Source organism: Protopterus annectens, chromosome 2.part1, assembly GCF_019279795.1.
Source record: "Protopterus annectens isolate FY-2018-M chromosome 2.part1, PAN1.0, whole genome shotgun sequence".
In the NCBI taxonomy this organism is placed as follows: domain Eukaryota; kingdom Metazoa; phylum Chordata; order Ceratodontiformes; family Protopteridae; genus Protopterus; species Protopterus annectens.
In genome coordinates, this window is record NC_056729.1 from 442,740,856 (window position 1) to 442,758,629 (window position 17,774).

Here is a 17,774-nt window from a genome sequence, read left to right on the forward strand (position 1 = left end):
CGTCTTCCTGAAAAATTTCCCCATCCTCTGCCTCTAGAAGGGGGATCGTCCTGCTGTGAGGGGTAAGCCTTCTGAGATTTATGGAACCACATTTTCCCTCCTCTTTTAGCCTTGGGATAAGGCCGAAAGGGAGAGGAAAACCGTGCCCCTATGGCAGTCAAAGTCTTACCCTCTTGTTCACAGCGGGTCAAGGTGTCCTTTACCTTGGGTCCAAACAAAGAGGACCCATCAAAGGGAGCATCGGCAAAGGAAGACTTGAAGGCCTCCGCAAAATGACACAGGCGGAGCCAGGCTTGTCTCCGTAGAGCAACACCCGTACCCGCCGCTCTACTCGCCCCCTCGGCCGCATACGAAATGAGCCTCATGGACGAGTTCGATATTGACGATGGAGTAGCCAACTGAGAGCTAACCGTCTGGGCCAACTGCTCAGGTAGGTTACCAGAGAGGGTATCTGAGAGTTTCTTGATCAGATCCCTCTGAAGTCTAGTGAAGTGCGTCAGGTAATTCAGAGACCTTAAGGTAAAGGCCGCTGAAGTAAGGGTACACTTCCCGTACCGGTCCATGCTCCTAGACTCCTTATTAGGAGGAGGGACGGACGTCGAAGCCTCTGCCACATCTTGCTGGGTAGCAGATGCCACCACCATAGCATCTACAGCCACACCTTTGGTGAGAAATTCCTTTTCCGGGGGCGCTGACAAAAATTTGTTAGGGCGAGCACCGGTTCCACAGAATCTGGATGTTCCCACACCCTTCGAGAGATCAAATCTAGGAGCTCATCGAAGGGCGGAGACACCCAGGAGGCGGAAGGCTGAGCCCCGAAGGCCTTGAGGAACACCGACTCGTCAGAGGAAGGGGGTTTGGTCTGCCAGCCGCCTCGTTGTTTGAGGATTTCCAGGATGTCCACAAAGGAGACATCATCCGAGGATGACTTGGGGGACCCTTCCGCATCATCAAGATCGGTGTACGAGGTGAGAGACTCGTCAGGGGAGTCGACATGCTTCCTCTTGCACTGTTTCTTTCTTGGGGGTTCCTTCGAAGACTCTTCGGAGGGACCTCCAGGAAGAAGGGGACCCCCAGAGGGGGTGACCTCAGGCCCCAGGGCTCCGCTGTCTTGAGACAGGGGGACTACAAAGGAATGTATGTAGTTTTATATATATTGTATTATATAGTATATGGTACCTTTAAAATTTCTTATATATAATTGATTAATTTAACATGATTGTTTAATTGATTGGGATATTTATATGAGTGGGTGTGTTCTGTAATTTATGTTCATTGAAGGCTATTATGCCGAGGCGCTAAGCTGTATTAAATTTTCAAAAAGGAACTGGCGTTGTTTTTATGGCTTCGGCCTGATTACTTTTCATAGTTGTTTGTGATTCTGTCAATATGGATACTAGTTCCTTAATGAACACTCCGAGAGTCTTTAGAGAGAACTTCAATTCTCCAGTTGATGGCTTTATTTCGGATACAAGCGATACTAATGAGGGTACGATAAACGTTCAATTTGCTTCGGAAACAAATGGTTGTTCTGTGGGATCCCGTATTCCAGCTCCTGTGACGACAACGGTACCTGATGCGGCAGTAAGACCGAAGGTTCCTATGAATACGCAAGTGTTGTTTCCTGGAAAAACACCGGTATCTGAGGTTACTAATAGAATGAAAACACACATGGAAGTTCCAGGCTTTCCGGTTATCTCTGAAGTTTTACAAGGTAATAAATCCATGTCAGCTTCTATTAATGGTCAACAATTAAATTTAGGAGAGACTTTAAGAGCTAACGGTAATGTAACCTCAGATTATATATCAAATTTAATCTATGAAAGACAACAGAAATTTATTAATCCTTTCGGTTCGTTGGGAGGGCGTACTAATGCTGCAATGTTTTCACAGGAGATACAAGATACAATAAAGGAATTCGAAAAGTTATTACTTCGTGAGACACGTCATTTTAATTTATTGGGTCTCAACAGATATGTAGAACTTGACATTTCCCCTCGGGGTTTAAGGGCTTTTAAAAGCCCCGCAACACCATTTGATAATGCTGATAAAGATGATCTAATATTCAAAGACCGCTGGCTTTCTGCAGCTCACAACTGCGCAATGGAATGGGTAAAGATACTTGTGGGCAGAGAACAGTTACTGTTACAGAAATTACAAAAACAACTGCATTCTTTTCATTCTAGGTTACTGGCAGATATAGGTTCAGTCAAGGTTAATGACATTTTTGTTGGTCTAAAAGAAAATCTAAATAAATATGAAAATGAACAAATACAATATAAATCAACAAAAATTAAAAGGGACATTAAAGACTATGATAATGGTCGTGCGTTTCTTTGGAAACGCAAATCTTTTGGCCCTTTAACTAAACAGAAAAAATCTAATAAAAAACAACTTTCAGTTTCATTTGCATCTTCTGAAGGTTATGGGCAAACTACAGATTCAGAAATCGACTACAATGATTTTCCTCCTCTTCCAGCTACTATAGATCCAGCAGCTCATCAGCAACGCTTTCGGAATGAAAGCAATAATTCCAAGAGAGGAAATAAAAAGAAAGGTTTTGAAACAGGTTCTTCATCGGGTGAAGGACAATTTAAACAAGTATACAAGAGAAGTAGATGGAACTGACTTTAGTAACACTGATTCTACCATCTTTAATGTAGTTAATATTTCTGGTTGTGATTTATCCAATGATGAAATATCTGTACTTAATTTAGGGCTAAAATTTGTCCCTACTGTCATACCTCGACATTATTTACTTAAACAGGATATTTTTAAATTCATTAGAAAACTTCATTTGAAATGTCATTTTTCTCATGATAAAGTATTTCCAACAGATAAAGTTGAATTTTATAATGGAGATGATGACAGTGATACCAGTATAGATAGTTATTATTCTTGTCTGTCGGATGATTTATCATTATGTACATATTCACAAGGATATTCTTTACTTAATATAGATGGTATTGATTTCCATAGTAAGTTTATTCCTTCTTATAAAAATTCTACAATTATTCAATTTTCTGAAATGGTACATTTTTCCATTCAAGAAGTCATGAATTCAATAAATAAAAAATATCAGAAATACAATATGACAAAAAATGAATGGAATGCTTTGAAAAATCTTGTTGATAGACATGATATAGTTATTAAAAAATCTGATAAAAGTAATAAAGTAGTACTGCTTAATCATAGGCAATATCTTGATATGTGTATGTCACATCTTAATGATTCTTTAACCTATGAAGTTAGTAACCTTGATAGTTATCTTAATGCAATGAAAGAATATACACATTTATTGAATAAAGGTGTTAGGTTAGGATATTTTTCTAAACAAGATATGGATAGAAAATTTTGTGTAGATAACTGTAATTTGGCCACTTTTTACTGCCTTCCAAAATTACACAAAAACATGATAGATCCGCCTGGCCGCCCTATAGTTTCAGCTAGTAATTATTTTTGTCGGAATATAGGCATTGTTATACATAATCATCTGCTACCACATGTACAAAAATTAGAGTCTTATATACGAGACTCTTTTGATTTTATTAATAAGATTAGTGAAGTTATTTGGACAGATAATATGTTTTGGATAAGTATTGATGTAGTCAGTCTATACACAAATATTAAACATTCAGATGGTTTACAGGCTTTACATTATTTTTTAGGAGATAGTCCTGCTACTCATTTCATTATAGATTTAACTTCTTTTTGTTTATCAAATAATTTTTTTAGTTTTAATGAAACTGTTTACCATCAAATTAAAGGAACAGCTATGGGGGCATCCTTTGCCCCCATGTATGTGAATTTATTTATGGCTAAATATGAATTGGAATATGTGTATACTAATGAATTTTTTAAAAATCATGTACTTTTTTACTACCGCTACATAGATGATCTTATTTTTCTCTGTAGTGATGGTTTTGAATATGTTCATGAATTTTTTTCAGATTTAAATAATAATAGATTTAATTTACATTTTGATGGTTTACAATTTGGGAATAAAATCCATTATTTGGATATTTTACTACAAGGAGAAGTAGGTAAAAAGATTCTGACAACAGTGTATCGTAAATTTTCTGATGGAAATCAATTCCTTAATGGAACTAGTTGTCATCCTCCACATACATTGTTGTCTCTACCATATGGAGAAATTATTAGATTATCAAGATTATGCAATAATGAAATAGACCTAGAAAAAAATATTTATGACTGTATTAATATGTTCTTAAAAAGAGGTTATAGTATGGAGTTATTGAATATGTCCATTGATAAACTATTATATAATAATAATAACAATAAAGTTTATCATTTAGGAAACAATAAGAATAAAGAAGATGATAATTTTTTACCATATGTTAATAACATTGACAGTATTAATATAAAAAATGATAGCTTAAGAAATTCTGATCAAGAAATTAAAGATATCTATTTTGTTACTACATACAATATTTTTAGTAATAAAATTTGGAAAAATATTAAATATTTTTGGAAATTTTTGGTATCTGATAGAAATCTTTGTAAACTTTTTCCTAATATTCCAAAAATAGCCTTTAAGAGAGGACAAAATCTATCAGATAAATTAATTAAGACTTATTATATTTTTCCTAATAGTCAAGTTTATCATAATATACAAACATATGGTACTTTTGCTTGTAATAAATGTAGTATATGTAAATATGTAAGGCCATATTTTGATAAAATTAATGACATCATTTATAAACCAAATAATGTTTTTTCATGTAATTCTGTAGGTATTATTTACTGTATTAAATGTCCGTGTAAGCTTTTTTATATAGGAGAAACAAAAAGAAAATTCAAAACAAGAATGCAAGAACATATTAGGGATATAAAAAGAGGTATGTTAGAAAGTCCAATTGCTTCTCATTTTATAGATGTACATAGTGGTAGCGTAGATGTTTTTGAATGTTGTGTTCTTGAAAAAGTATTAGTTAAAAAAGGTGACGATAGATTAATAAAAAATATTTTATTGTATAAGGAAGCTATCTATATATTAAAATATAATACTATGTCACCTAGTGGTCTAAATTTAGAAATGAATTGGAAAAGTTTATTGTAATTCTCTAAATGTATGTAGTTTTATATATATTGTATTATATAGTATATGGTACCTTTAAAATTTCTTATATATATAATTGATTAATTTAACATGATTGTTTAATTGATTGGGATATTTATATGAGTGGGTGTGTTCTGTAATTTATGTTCATTGAAGGCTATTATGCCGAGGCGCTAAGCTGTATTAAATTTTCAAAAAGGAACTGGCGTTGTTTTTATGGCTTCGGCCTGATTACTTTTCATAGTTGTTTGGGACTACAAAGGAACCTGTCTCCGTGCCTAGGGAAGGTGCCGGGGAGACGGTGGAGGTAGCCAAGGAAGATTTGGCCAAAGCACTCCTCATGGCTCTAAAGGCCGGACCCCCAGACTCCTGGGAAGGTCTGACCCCCAAAGCCATAACAGCAGACGGCACTCCCGCAGCCGACGCACCGAGAGAGAGGCTCGGAACCGAAAACATCGGTCCCGAAGCGTCACCCCCGGGGCCGACCGAAGAGGTCCGTGTACCGAACTCCGACCCGAAGGCCGGGTAGGAGTAAGGGTCGGAGCCGACCCGGAAACCTCCATCGGCTCCACCAGCACCGACTCCAACGGTGCCGAGGCTGTTGGAGGAGGAACCAAGGCTAAAGGGTGGACCATCGGCTCCGATGCCGACTGGGCTGGAGCCGAAACTAACTTTTTGAAGACTGGAGACTGAAACAGCCTTTGGAGTACCCTGTCAATGTCCGAATCAGACATCTTGGAAGACCGGGAGGAGATTGAACGGGTCCGAGTAGACTTCTCCATCGGCTCCGAAGGACTGGGGACCGGCTCAATTGTCTCAATCAAAATCGGTGCGAAGGAGACTCCATTGTAATTTCCCTCGGTGCGAAGAGGTCTTGGCGCGAAGGAAGAGTCTGAGCGGGCAACTCTCATCGGCTCAAATCAGTGGAGCCGATGAAGGTGACCCGCCTCAAGCTCCAGCCATCGGCTCAAGCCAGAGGAGTCGAGGCTGGAGGCATCGAGGCAGACCGTTCCGCCCTCGGCTCCGAAGTCCGTGGAGCCGATGGAGAAGCCTGCCGAGATTTCTTGATGGTCGGTTCCGACGGACTGGTCGGAGCCGACGATTTCTTTTTCTTAGAGGGAGAAGAAGAGGAAGATACGGCCTCTTCAAAAGTAGGTTTGATAAGCCCTTTTAGTATCAATTTGTTTTTCCTCTCTTGGAGGACTCGAGAGGAAAAAGCGTGACACACGCTACAAGACTCCTGAAGGTGTTTGGGACCTAAACAGTACACGCATAGGGAGTGATCGTCCGTTATGGACATCTTGTAGCCGCATCTAGTACATTTTTTAAATCTAGAGGGTCTGTGTTCTTTAGACATAATGCCACAGATAGTAGTCACAGAAACAAAAAAATATATCTAACCCAGTACAATGGATTTCGAAAACTCTCACTTTAAAGTAAGAAAATCCAACAAATAAAACACACAACAGGAGGGCCAAGAACCCTCTAACTAAAAACGGGTACTTGCCCACCTAACGACACTCACACAAGAAAGCTCACTCACGCGCAAGGGGAAGGCCCCTCTAACTTAAACGAAAACCTTACCCTGAAATTTACCACAAAAAATCAGTAAAAACACAAGCATACACAGCGATAGCCGTTAAAACAGCTTTTGGTTTAAGTATAAGAAATTTTCTGACAGAAAATACTCAGAAAAAAAGCACTTAGCTCAGCCAAGTTCGAGACCACGTCTTTGCTTGTAAAGCGGCAAACGAGATCTGGGGGATTGATGGTGGTGCATCCTGGGATATAGAATAGCTCAGCCAATAAGAGACTTCGCTCTATAGTATAGCGTGCCGAGTCGGAGCCGAGGATCGGCTCCGAGCCCATCAGTACAGAATGTAGGCGAGATAGGATCACATAACATCATCTACTTATAACAGTTCCCAAAGACTGGGGACTGCAAAGTCTTAGTTTTTAGCAAGACACCACAAAACAGCCTGAGGTCATTTACATCATGAAAACTTGTTAAGTTGCAAATGATCTGGAGAAGGGAAGGTGACTTACAGCATTGTGGGAGGATGAAAAGAACTAAAATCTAGAGATGTTTTTAGGAGTCAAGCTGACTCAAGCTTTCAGCAACTAGTCCTGACACGAGGTGGACAGACAGAAGAATTTAAGATAATTTCTACAATGCATGATTTAAACAAAGAACAGGCAGGTTCAGTTACAGGGACTTGACTTTTCTTATTCACAGTGCACTTTGAATTATGCTGCTACACTTCGCATGTATGTGCTTGTGTAATGTGTTTGTAATTGTGTGCAATATTAGTCTGTCTACCTGCATGTCCATGATGTAATAGCTGGGTGTTACATGTGTAAATGTTTCTGAAAATAGTCTATATGTTGTCTGCACATAGAGTCTGGAGATATGGAATTTCGTTCAGTTTTTTGCACTTGTGTGATTTCTGAATGACAAAGTTTACGTTGGCTTTGACTTTGATGTATGACTGTTTACCTTCCGAAATGTAAATTTAAGACTGCACTTCAAATCAACTGTAGTACATTAGGGTTATTAACTCAAACAGTGTGTGAGAAACCATGACTGAGGGACTGAATGCTCAGGTGAGGCTTGGCAGACAAGTGAGATACAAGTCCTGGATGCGGATCCAGAAAGAGGAGTCTCCTTATTATGTGAGGCCAAAGAAGTAGGAAACAAGCCTGACGAGGCCAAAGTGGGACTATAATGATGACAATGGCTTTGTACAGCTTGATCTTCTGGAAGAACTTCATCATGAGAGGCAGTGGAAGAGTCATAGGGCCAGAAGAAGAGGAGTCAGAGGGCCATAAATGGAAGACAGTATTGTTGACAGTTTATCTCTGTTGAACAATTACAGAAAAGAAGTTGCTGCATTTGGTGTTGGAAGCTGAGGCACAAAAGACTGCAGCAATGTTTCCATCAGCACTGGAAAAGGTATCTTGTAAAGCACCAAGAGGCATCTACTCAAACTGTCTTGTAGAGTGAAGGCTTGTCCCAGGACCTTTTTCAATAAGAAAGCACTGTGAATTGATTGCCCATTCCCTTACCTCACTGTTTCCTAACAGGCAGTTAGGACCTGGTTCCTTCTTTCTTGCTGATGTAAAATACTGTCAACGTGATGGAGTATCTAGCTATCTACTGAAATGTCAAGACTCAGATTGTCATCTCTCGACAGACCAAATAAAAAACAGACCAAAAATACAGAAGAGCAATTCTCAAACAGCTCTTTTCCTTTAAACTTTTGCAGGAAGATGAAAGCCCCGCCAAACACCCCCAAAAATGTAATTATACCAACTAAGAGATCACAGTACTTCCAAGAAATGAAAATCTCAGACTTACTATATGCAAGTCTAGATTTTTGATAATTTGGTCTCCACATTTCAAAATGTGATAATCACACTGCAGATTCCTGACATTTTAAAGGTTACTCTGTCAGCTACCACACATTGGAGAAGGTAGTCCTGAAAGGTCTGCCATGCTGGGAAGAACACTCAACTCCAAGACACGGATGTGCAAACTAGCCTCTCACTGAGTGTGTGTTTTCTGGACTGTCTATCCTAGACAAGGCCTACCAACTCACTCTAAGGCAGATGTGTCCATTGTGCCCACTGAAATTGGGAGTTGAGGAAGGAAAAAGTACAGTTGTGTACACTTACCATAAATGTAGATGTTCGAGTGTATGAGTGTATTCACTGTTGCAGTCATTACATTTGGGTAATCCTGCTTGCAGGTTGCCCTCAATCGGCCTGAATTCCAAAGTCCTGGGCCCTGCGCCGGCCGCTGTCACTCCCTCCCTGACGTCAGGGATATAAAAGATGCGGCCAACGCCATTTTCTTTAGTTTTTTCTTGCCCCAGATGTCAGGCGCCCCCTAAAAGGGTAGCCAAAATTTATATACATATAAATACATGCACCAATATAAACTTTACCTTCATCTACAAGCAAATACACCACATAGGTTGTATAAATCAGAGAAGGAAAGATAGGTTCCATCAGAAGAAAAGGGGGATGGCGGGTGGGTAACCTGGACTGCAACAGTGAATACACTCGAACATCTACATTTATGGTAAGTGTACACAACTGTACTATGTTCTTCGTGTTTCACTGTTGCAGTCATTACATTTGGGTAGAGTCCCAAAGCTATGGATGGGAGGCTGGAGCTAAACAGCATTAGGAGCAGCTATGAGGCCCTGCAGAACTGCAGTGGCAAACCTGCCCTAGATTTAGAGTATAGTGGCAGATGATAGTGCTTGGTAAAGGTGTGCACTGAACTCCAAGTAGCAGCCTCTAAAATGTCCTTGGTTGGTACTCCCCTGAGAAACGCTGCTGAAGTGGCTGCAGCTCTGGTTGAATGTGGCCTAATGCCCTTAGGCACTGGCTTGCCATAGTGTAAGTAGCAGAAACTAATGCAGTGGCCTATCCACTTTGAAATAGTCTGCTTTGAGATAGGCTTTCCTTGTGATGCTGCAGCATATGCCACTAGTAATTGTTCTGTCTTTCGGAAAACTTTGGTTTTGTCCAAGTAGAATCTTAGCGGTCTGTGAACGTCCAAAGAATGAGGAATTCTCTCCCCCTTGTTCTGTGGATTTGGATAAAAAGTTGGCAGATGAATAGTTTGGTTAAGAGCCACACTGGACACCACCTTAGGTATAAATGTTGGGTTTGCCCTGAGAGAGACCCTGTCTGGATAAAAAATGATAAAGGGTTCCACAGCCATGAGTGCCTGAAGCTCTGAAACTCATCTTGCCGAAGTTATTTCTAGGAGCAGAGCTGTTTTCCAAGATAAAAACTTTATATCAGCCATTGCAGCTGGCTCAAAAGGTGGCAGGGTGAGTTTTTCCAAGACACAGTTGAGGTCCCATGCAGGCATTGGTGATCTTACTGGAGGCCTTAAGTTTTTGGCTCCTCTGAGGTACTGTTTTGTAAGGGGTGAGAAAAAATTGGTGGCTCTGTATTGCAATGAGCCGATATGGCAGAGGCATGAATTTTAATAGAAGAAAAAGATAGGCCTTTGTCCAGCATCTCAGTTAAGTACTGCAAAATCTGAGGAATATCTGACACAGCTGTATCAGTTCATTGTGCCTGGTTCCAAGCACAAAATCTCTTCCATTTTCTAGCATAAGATTTTCTAGTACTAGGTCTTCTGGCCTCCAAAATGACAACTATCACAGCTTTGCTGAGAGGTGTGTTTTGAATGACTACATTATCCGCCATGCTGCCAGGTTTAAAGTCCTGAGTTGGCTGTGCAGGATCTGATTGTTTTGCTGGGACAGTAGATGAGGGATCTGAGGCAAGGTCCAAGCGTGCATTGAGACAAGCTCTTTAGTATTGGGTACCAGTACTGGCGGGGCCAGTCTGGGGCAATTAGTATCATCCTTGGCTTCTCCTGTCTGACCTTTAGGAGTACCTTGGGGAGGAGAGGCAGAGGGGGAAATGTGCATACTGATAGGTTTTTCCATCTGAAAGATAGGGCGTCCACTTCCCATGCTTGTCTGTGATAAATCCTTATGCAGAATCTTTTTAGTTGGTAGTTGTGAGGGGAGGCAAATAGATTTATGTCTGGGCATCCCCATTTCCTTGTTATCATGCTGAAGACTTGTGGATCCAGGTGCCCCTCGTAGGGATCCATGAGGTTTCTGCTTAGGTCGTCTGCCAGAGTATTTTTCCTTCCTGGCAGGAATTGTGCCTGCAGGTGTACTTGGTAAGTCAATGCTGTGTCCCACAAAGTCATGGCTAGTCTGCAAAGAGGGTAAGAATGAGTGCCCCCCTGCTTGTTTATATACCACATTACTGTGGTGTCTGTCTTTATCAGTAGTTGTCCTGGATGTAGTAGGTCTTTGAAGGCTGTCATGGCATGTTGAACTGCTAGCATCTCTTTTTGATTGATATGTAGATGCATTTGGTTTGACGTCCATGTGCCCTGAATGCATCTTCCTGCCATGTGGGCCCCCCAGGCGTAATCTGATGCATCCGTTGTTATTGTTTGCCTGGCTGGGGGTAATGTGAATGGCAGTCCCTTGTTTTGGTGACAAGCCTGTGCCTACCATCAAAATTCCTGTTGCAGGCAGGGAATGAGAGTAATCATAGTTTCCAGGCTGTGGCAATGTTGAGTCCAAACACTTTTTAGGTACCACTGAAGTTTCCTCATATGCAGTCTTGCATATGGAATTAGTAGGATGCAGGATGCCATGAAGCCAAAGCCTGCAGAACTTTTCTTGCAGATAACTGGGCCTTTGTTGCCAGCATTTTGAAATAGGCAGTCAGTTGCCTTTGTTTGTTTGGCATGAGATAAGCCATCTGGGCAGTTATATTTAAGCTTGCACCCAGGAATATTATCTCTTGAGAGGGTACTAGTTTTGATTTCTTTTCGTTGACTGTGTACCCTAGGCATGTTAGAAGTCTTTTCACAAACGCCAGATGCTGTAGAAGAATGTCCTTGGTGTCTGCTTGAATTAGACAGTCGTCCAAGTAAGGATATATTTGTATTCCTCTTTGTCTGCAGAATGCAATTACTGGTGCCAGGCACTTTGTAAAGACCCCGGGCACAGTAGATAAGCTAAAGGGCAGTGCAGAGAATTGGTAATGCATTGAGCCAGCCTTGAATCTGAGGTATCTTCTGCATATCTGTCTGATTGGGACATGCAGGTATGCCTCTTTTAGGTCTAAAGTCACAAGCCAAGCGTTCTTGCCCAACATGGGCAGAAGCCGCTGCAAAGTTAACATCTTGAATTTTGGAATATCCAGGAATGTGTTAAAAATAGATAGGTTCAGTATTGGCCTCCAGGCCTTGTCCTTTCTGGGTACCAAGAACAGTCGAGTAAAATCCTTGTCTCTGCTCTTGCTCTGGTACTAGTTGAATGGCCCCCATGTCCATGAGGGATGAGAATTGTTTTTGTGCCTCTGCCCATTGATATTTTGGCATTTCTGGCCAGCCGTTTGTTTTTGACAGGGTATGGAAATTAAACTTGTAGCCTTGTGACACGATATTTAAGACCCACTTGTCCTGGTTATAATGTGCCAATTTTGTGAAAAAGTGCCAATTCCCCCCTAAGGGGGATGCCAGGAGATAAGTTCTTGGTGCAGGCAGGGGGAAGTTATTGGGACTGTTTCCTGTATGGTTGTGATTTGTCCTCTCCAACTTTGGAGGTAGAAGCCCCCCATTGCTTTGAGCGGAATGAACCTTGCACCTGGGTCTGCCCCTTTGAGGTCTGTCTGACACAGGAAAGGACCAATTCTTTGTTGGCGAGTGTCTACTAAACCTAGGTGGCTGTACTTGTAAAAAATCTTTGACCGTTTGCATAGTTTTAGCTTTGACCTCCATTTTCTTTACCACCTCTTCTGCCTTAACACCGAACAAAGTATCATGCTGTAAACGTGCATCTAATAATTTAACTTTAACATGATCAGGCAGATTTTGTTACTTTAACCAAGCATGCCTCCTAATTACAGAACCTGTAACTGCAGCCCTGCAGGAGGCCTCTAAAGAATCAAAACCACATTGCAAAGTATGCTTTCCAACTTGTTCAGCTGCATGCAATAAATCCTGCATTTCCTTGTTTTCTGCACATTCAGAGTTTAACAACATTTTCTGTTTAAGCAATGCCATGATATGTTGCTGGTATTTGAGCATATGAAACTGACAGTTTAAGGCCCTTATATCCAAGGTAGCAGATGTGTAAACTTTTTTTCCCCATCTATCTAGTGCCCTAGAATCCCTGTCAGAGGGGGTAGGGTTTTTTGCAGCGGAAGCCTTAACTCCTCTGGGACCCTGAGAAACTGTTTCTGGGTCTGCAGCAGGGTTTTAAAAAGGAATTTATGTGAGTCAGGAACCCTGTAATATCTGTCAGACTTAACAGGAGCTGGAGGTAAGGAGTCCAGGGTAAGACTAGACACTGAAAACACATCATCTACAATGTCTAACACAGGAGGGATGGCTAGTGGCTTGTGTTGAGGTAGAAACAGGAAATACCTGAGCCTCTTTTTAGATTCTGAAAAATCTTCGCTCTCTCAGTGGAAATGCTCCCTCATGGTATGTAAGGTTTACCCAAAAGAACAGTCCTCTGGAGGAGAAGCTGAAGGTATAGATTCTTCAGCATCAAAATCCTCACGGGGGGGAAGAGAATATTCCTGATCAGAAGAGGAATCAGAAGAAATGGAAACCTGATCTGAAGATTCATAGTCAGTCTCTTGCCTAGGCCTCTTATCTGGAGGGGGATGGGAACCCCTGACCAAGGTAATCAAGTCTTCGGCCATTTTGAGCATCTGCTTTTTGGGCATGGAGGCCTGTCCACATGGCTCTTGAGCTTGCTTTTTTGCCTTTGAAGGTGCTTTAGTCTTTGCCTTTGAAGGCGGTTTAATGTACAGATGCTTAGGTCTGAATACACCCTCAGAAGCCGGTGCCTGCTCAGTGGCTCCAGACCCATCTGAAGGAAAAGTGTCCGAGGCTCCAATACCTTGAGTTTCCAGCGACATAGCCAACTCCACATGGGAGTCGGTAGCGGCCTGCGACTCTAAAGTAGCGGGTGTCAGGGGCTGCGAATGCACCTCACTGAAAGCCGGCAAACCGGCGACTGGCTTAGGAGAAGCTTCATCGTCGGTTTTGGGCCTCGGTTGTCTGTCTTTTTCTTTTTCTTTGCATTTTTATGTGAAGTCCGGTAGTCTGATGGCTTTCCGACGACATTTCTGGACAATTAAACCTGCATCCAAAATAGTTTAATGCAAAATCATATAGACGCTTAATAGTGCGTTGGTTAAATCTAGCACAAAACCCGACAACCTGAAACATTATGGTCAGGGCCTAGGCAAGGAGTACAGTAAGAATGAAAGTCCTTACGAGGTATTTGCTTCCCACAAGAAATACAATTATTAACTGTTTCTGACATCGATCTGGAGCAAGAAAAAAGTTTCCCCAACGGGGTACTTAGCTTTATAGAAGACTTCGGATCTGAAACTCAAACTCGAAAATGTCAGGAGTCGATGACCGGCACTTGCGAACTGCTTCTGCTTTGGGCACCGCGCGGCAAGAAAGACTAAAGAAAATGGCGTCGGCCGCATCTTTTATACCCCTGATGACCTGACGTCAGGGAAGGAGCAACAGCGGCCAGCGCAGGACCCAGGACTTTGGAATTCAGGCCGACTGAGGGCAACCTGCCAGCAGGATTACCCAAATGTAATGACTGCAACAGAGAAACACGAAGAACATCAGCATCCTGACAATAAGTTCTGTTGATGACCAAGACATATTTGTTGAGATATGTGATCTCGTACCTGTGACCACTGTACTCTCAATATCCACTGCAAGACTCTTGTGTGACACCTTTTGGAAGAGTAGAATTTACAGAGTTACTGCTGTAAGAAATAGTTCCATAAAACTAAGGCTGTGGATAGCAAGTTTTCTTGTAGAGGAAGCCTTACTGTATCCTGCGTTAGAGGAATCCTGTTCAGTGAAAGGCTTGCAATTATTAGTCAGGTGTCCAGGTAACACCAAATAAAAGTCAAAGTCTTTGTTGGCTTCAGATATGAATTTAGTATTCATTGAAACTTCTAAAAATGTGTACAACTACAGCAAATAATCCCTTGCCTTGACAGGAAGCTCCCTTGAATTGGTAGCTATGAGCCAGTTGTTCAGATGGGGAAAGATCTTGATCCAGAGTTCACTTAAAAGAGCTACTACTACCACTAGACATTTGGTAAACACCCTGGGGATTGTGGTGAGGCTGACGGGCATGGATCTGAGCTAGTAAAGAATGACTCTCACCTAAAAGTGAAGAAACCTCCTGGATGGCTTGGCTATTTTTATATGCAAGTAGGTGTCATGCAGATCCAAAAGAACACATCTGAACTCCCTTCCACAAGTATGGAAGGATAGACTGTACTGTGACCATCTGGAACACTGTTCTTTGAACATACAGATTTAGGTGACTGAGATTCAGTATGGTCCTGAGGTCCTTTGTCTTCTGTGGTACCAAGAACAACTTTGAGCAAAATCCAGATCTTATTTGGTCTACTGAGATCTCATGGACTATAAGAGGATGAAAACCCCCTGAATTGCCAACTTCTTTTACTGGGGTTGGATGTCTGGTGGGAGGTGATCTGGCAACAGAATAGTTTGCAAAAATGGAATAAAGTAGCTCTGGATATGGATTTATCTTGTGTGATTGCCAGCTGCACATTTAGAAGCAGGGAATGTGGCCCATGAAGGCCTCCAGAGGTAGACAGTCAAGCAAGATGGCAGGTTTCCAATGTCGACACCCTGGAAAAGAAGTGCAAAACATCTGAATTTGCAAACAATCCCTGTGGCAGCCCTTGGAAAAGCCCTCACATCCTTGAGAGGTCTTGTCACTTTGTTGCTCATACTGGGTTTGTTGGGAATTTTTATACCCTATATTCTTGGCTCCTTTTGATTCTTGGCACAGGACCTTTGTGGAGCTAAAAACTTAACCCCAACAGCTGTGAATGTTTTATCTTCCTACGCACTCTATCGTAACCTGACTTTCGTCTTTGGTCCAAACAAAGTGATTTCACCATAAAGGGTATTGGCAAAGGCCACCCTGAAGTCTTCCATGAATCCTGTAAGCCTGAGCTAGGCCTGCTGCCTCATGGCAATGCCTGACCCCACAGCCTTCACTGCTCCATCTACAACATTATGTATTAGCCTCATGAAAAACATAGTAATTGTATTCATGGTAACCACCTGTGACTCCACCTGCTACAACGTCACAAAATGGCAGCTTCCTCAGGGTTTCTATATTCTTATCTGATAGATCATTCTGAAATCTTATAACATGCACCAGGTTGTTAATGGATATAATGGAAAAAGTACCTGACCCACAGACTCACTTCCCAAGGTGACACCTGACTCTAGAGCCCTTGTTGGGGGCGTGGGGGTGAATCTCCTAGCCTTCGTCGGGAGCCTCTACCTTGGGGGCAGCAGAGACTACAATAAGAGTCCACAACAAGTACCTTACTCCAATATTACCTGCCTTTAGGAGGCCTGATGACTTTATAAGATTTTCTAGGAAAAGGTTCCTCTTACAAGCTTATTGTACAACAAGATCCACCATTCTGTCCAGGGGAGGTGCCATCCAAGCTGTTAGTAAGGTGGATCAGTAAATCTCTTGGAGGATCTCTTCTGGGGAGGTTGAATTAATGGGCAAAGATCTCCTCTATCTTATCATTTCTAGGACTGCACCAAACTTGGGGCCTTCATAAAGGGACTTAAAGTAAGTCTCCCCTTCATCAAGCTCCGTATCTGTGCTGGGAGACTTTTGTGCCTACTTTTACATGTTCACCTCCGCAGAACTCTTGGACTGAAGTAATCAGAGTGCTAGGGAAAGGACTTTTACTCAGATATTTGGGGTCTGAGAGATACAAACATCTCGCTATTAAATAGTTACAATGTCAACATAATGACATGGTAGTTACATCTGTAATGTACAAAAACGTGATTCTGTGCCAACCATTTCCAGTAATATTTTTATAACTGACGTATGACATCATCAAATGTTTATACATTTTAAAATCAATTTACAGTTTAGGAGTATAAGACACATTTATTATCACAAAATCTCATGGTTTCAATGCCTTTTGCATAAATCATTCCTGAAAATGTGCCCATTTTTTATAAGAACTGAATGACCATCAAAAGAGTACGGCAGCTTAGCACACAGGAGAAAGAAGATGAGCTGCTAATAAGCTTTAGGTCGTAGTCCTGGGTTTAATTCCATCAGTCTCAATTTGCATACTGTATCTACTGAACAAATTACTTCATCATCCAGAGCTCACAGATTGCCACTAAAAAGGTGCCAATACCTAGTGGGTTTACACAATTAAACATTCTGCCTGCGTGTGTGTGTGTGTGTGTGTGTGTGTGTGTGTGTGTGTGTGTGTGTGTGTGTCTTAAAGAAAAATAGACTGAAAGTTCATGTAGTTTGATGTGTGCCACAACCCACTTATAGTCCACAGAGCAGATTTTCTTAAGGCATTAAAACATAATCACAGGTAAACGGGATATTAGAGTTACCTTTCAGGAATATCTTTCGGAATCTCCAGATCAAAAGACTTCCTATAAAAGATGCTGATATCGCTGCTCATGTTGTTAGCAGATACTACCTCCTTAGCAAGTTCATACATTGTCTTCGAAAGTTCACAGGCATACACTTGGCAAGCCCCAGCCATTTTAGCAAACATACTGAAAGGCCAAAAATTAGACATGAAAAAATTAAAGTTAGGAAAAATTCTGATCTTTTATTTTAGTCTACAGAATGGAACAAACCAATGAATAAGCAGAGGAAAAAATGCATTTATGTCCTTGCAGCATGCTGCTAGCATTTCATTTACAAACTATATACATTTCTGTTTATATTCCAAGTCTTACAGTGTATAATTCTTCAACTTTTGTATATATTCTTCATTTTAGTCTAGATTTTTTTAAAAGGTATGTATACAATTACTGTACTAATTCTTGCACAGACACTGTAACAGGTAGCAATGATGCTTTTTAGGAATCTGAGGACCTCATCTTTTTTAAACGGTACAAGCTGTTCATCAAAAAGTGAAGGCAGTTTTAATACCGGTACCAAGGTATACAAAACTACTTCCAACAAGCAGAATATACTGCATGATAGTTACTGCATCCAGCAGCCACCTCCATGCCGATGAAAATAAATCTGTCATG

General features: G+C 41.2%; 1 protein-coding gene across 1 annotated transcript in view; it reads right to left on the reverse strand.

The window, feature by feature from the left end:
* PRMT9 (protein arginine methyltransferase 9) overlaps positions 1 to 17,774 on the reverse strand; it is a 907,971-nt gene that overhangs the window by 586,206 nt on the left and 303,991 nt on the right. The window contains exon 5 of the mRNA XM_044062247.1: positions 17,121 to 17,288. Coding sequence (XP_043918182.1) covers positions 17,121 to 17,288 — 168 coding nt within the window. The remainder of the gene's footprint in view (positions 1 to 17,120; positions 17,289 to 17,774) is intronic.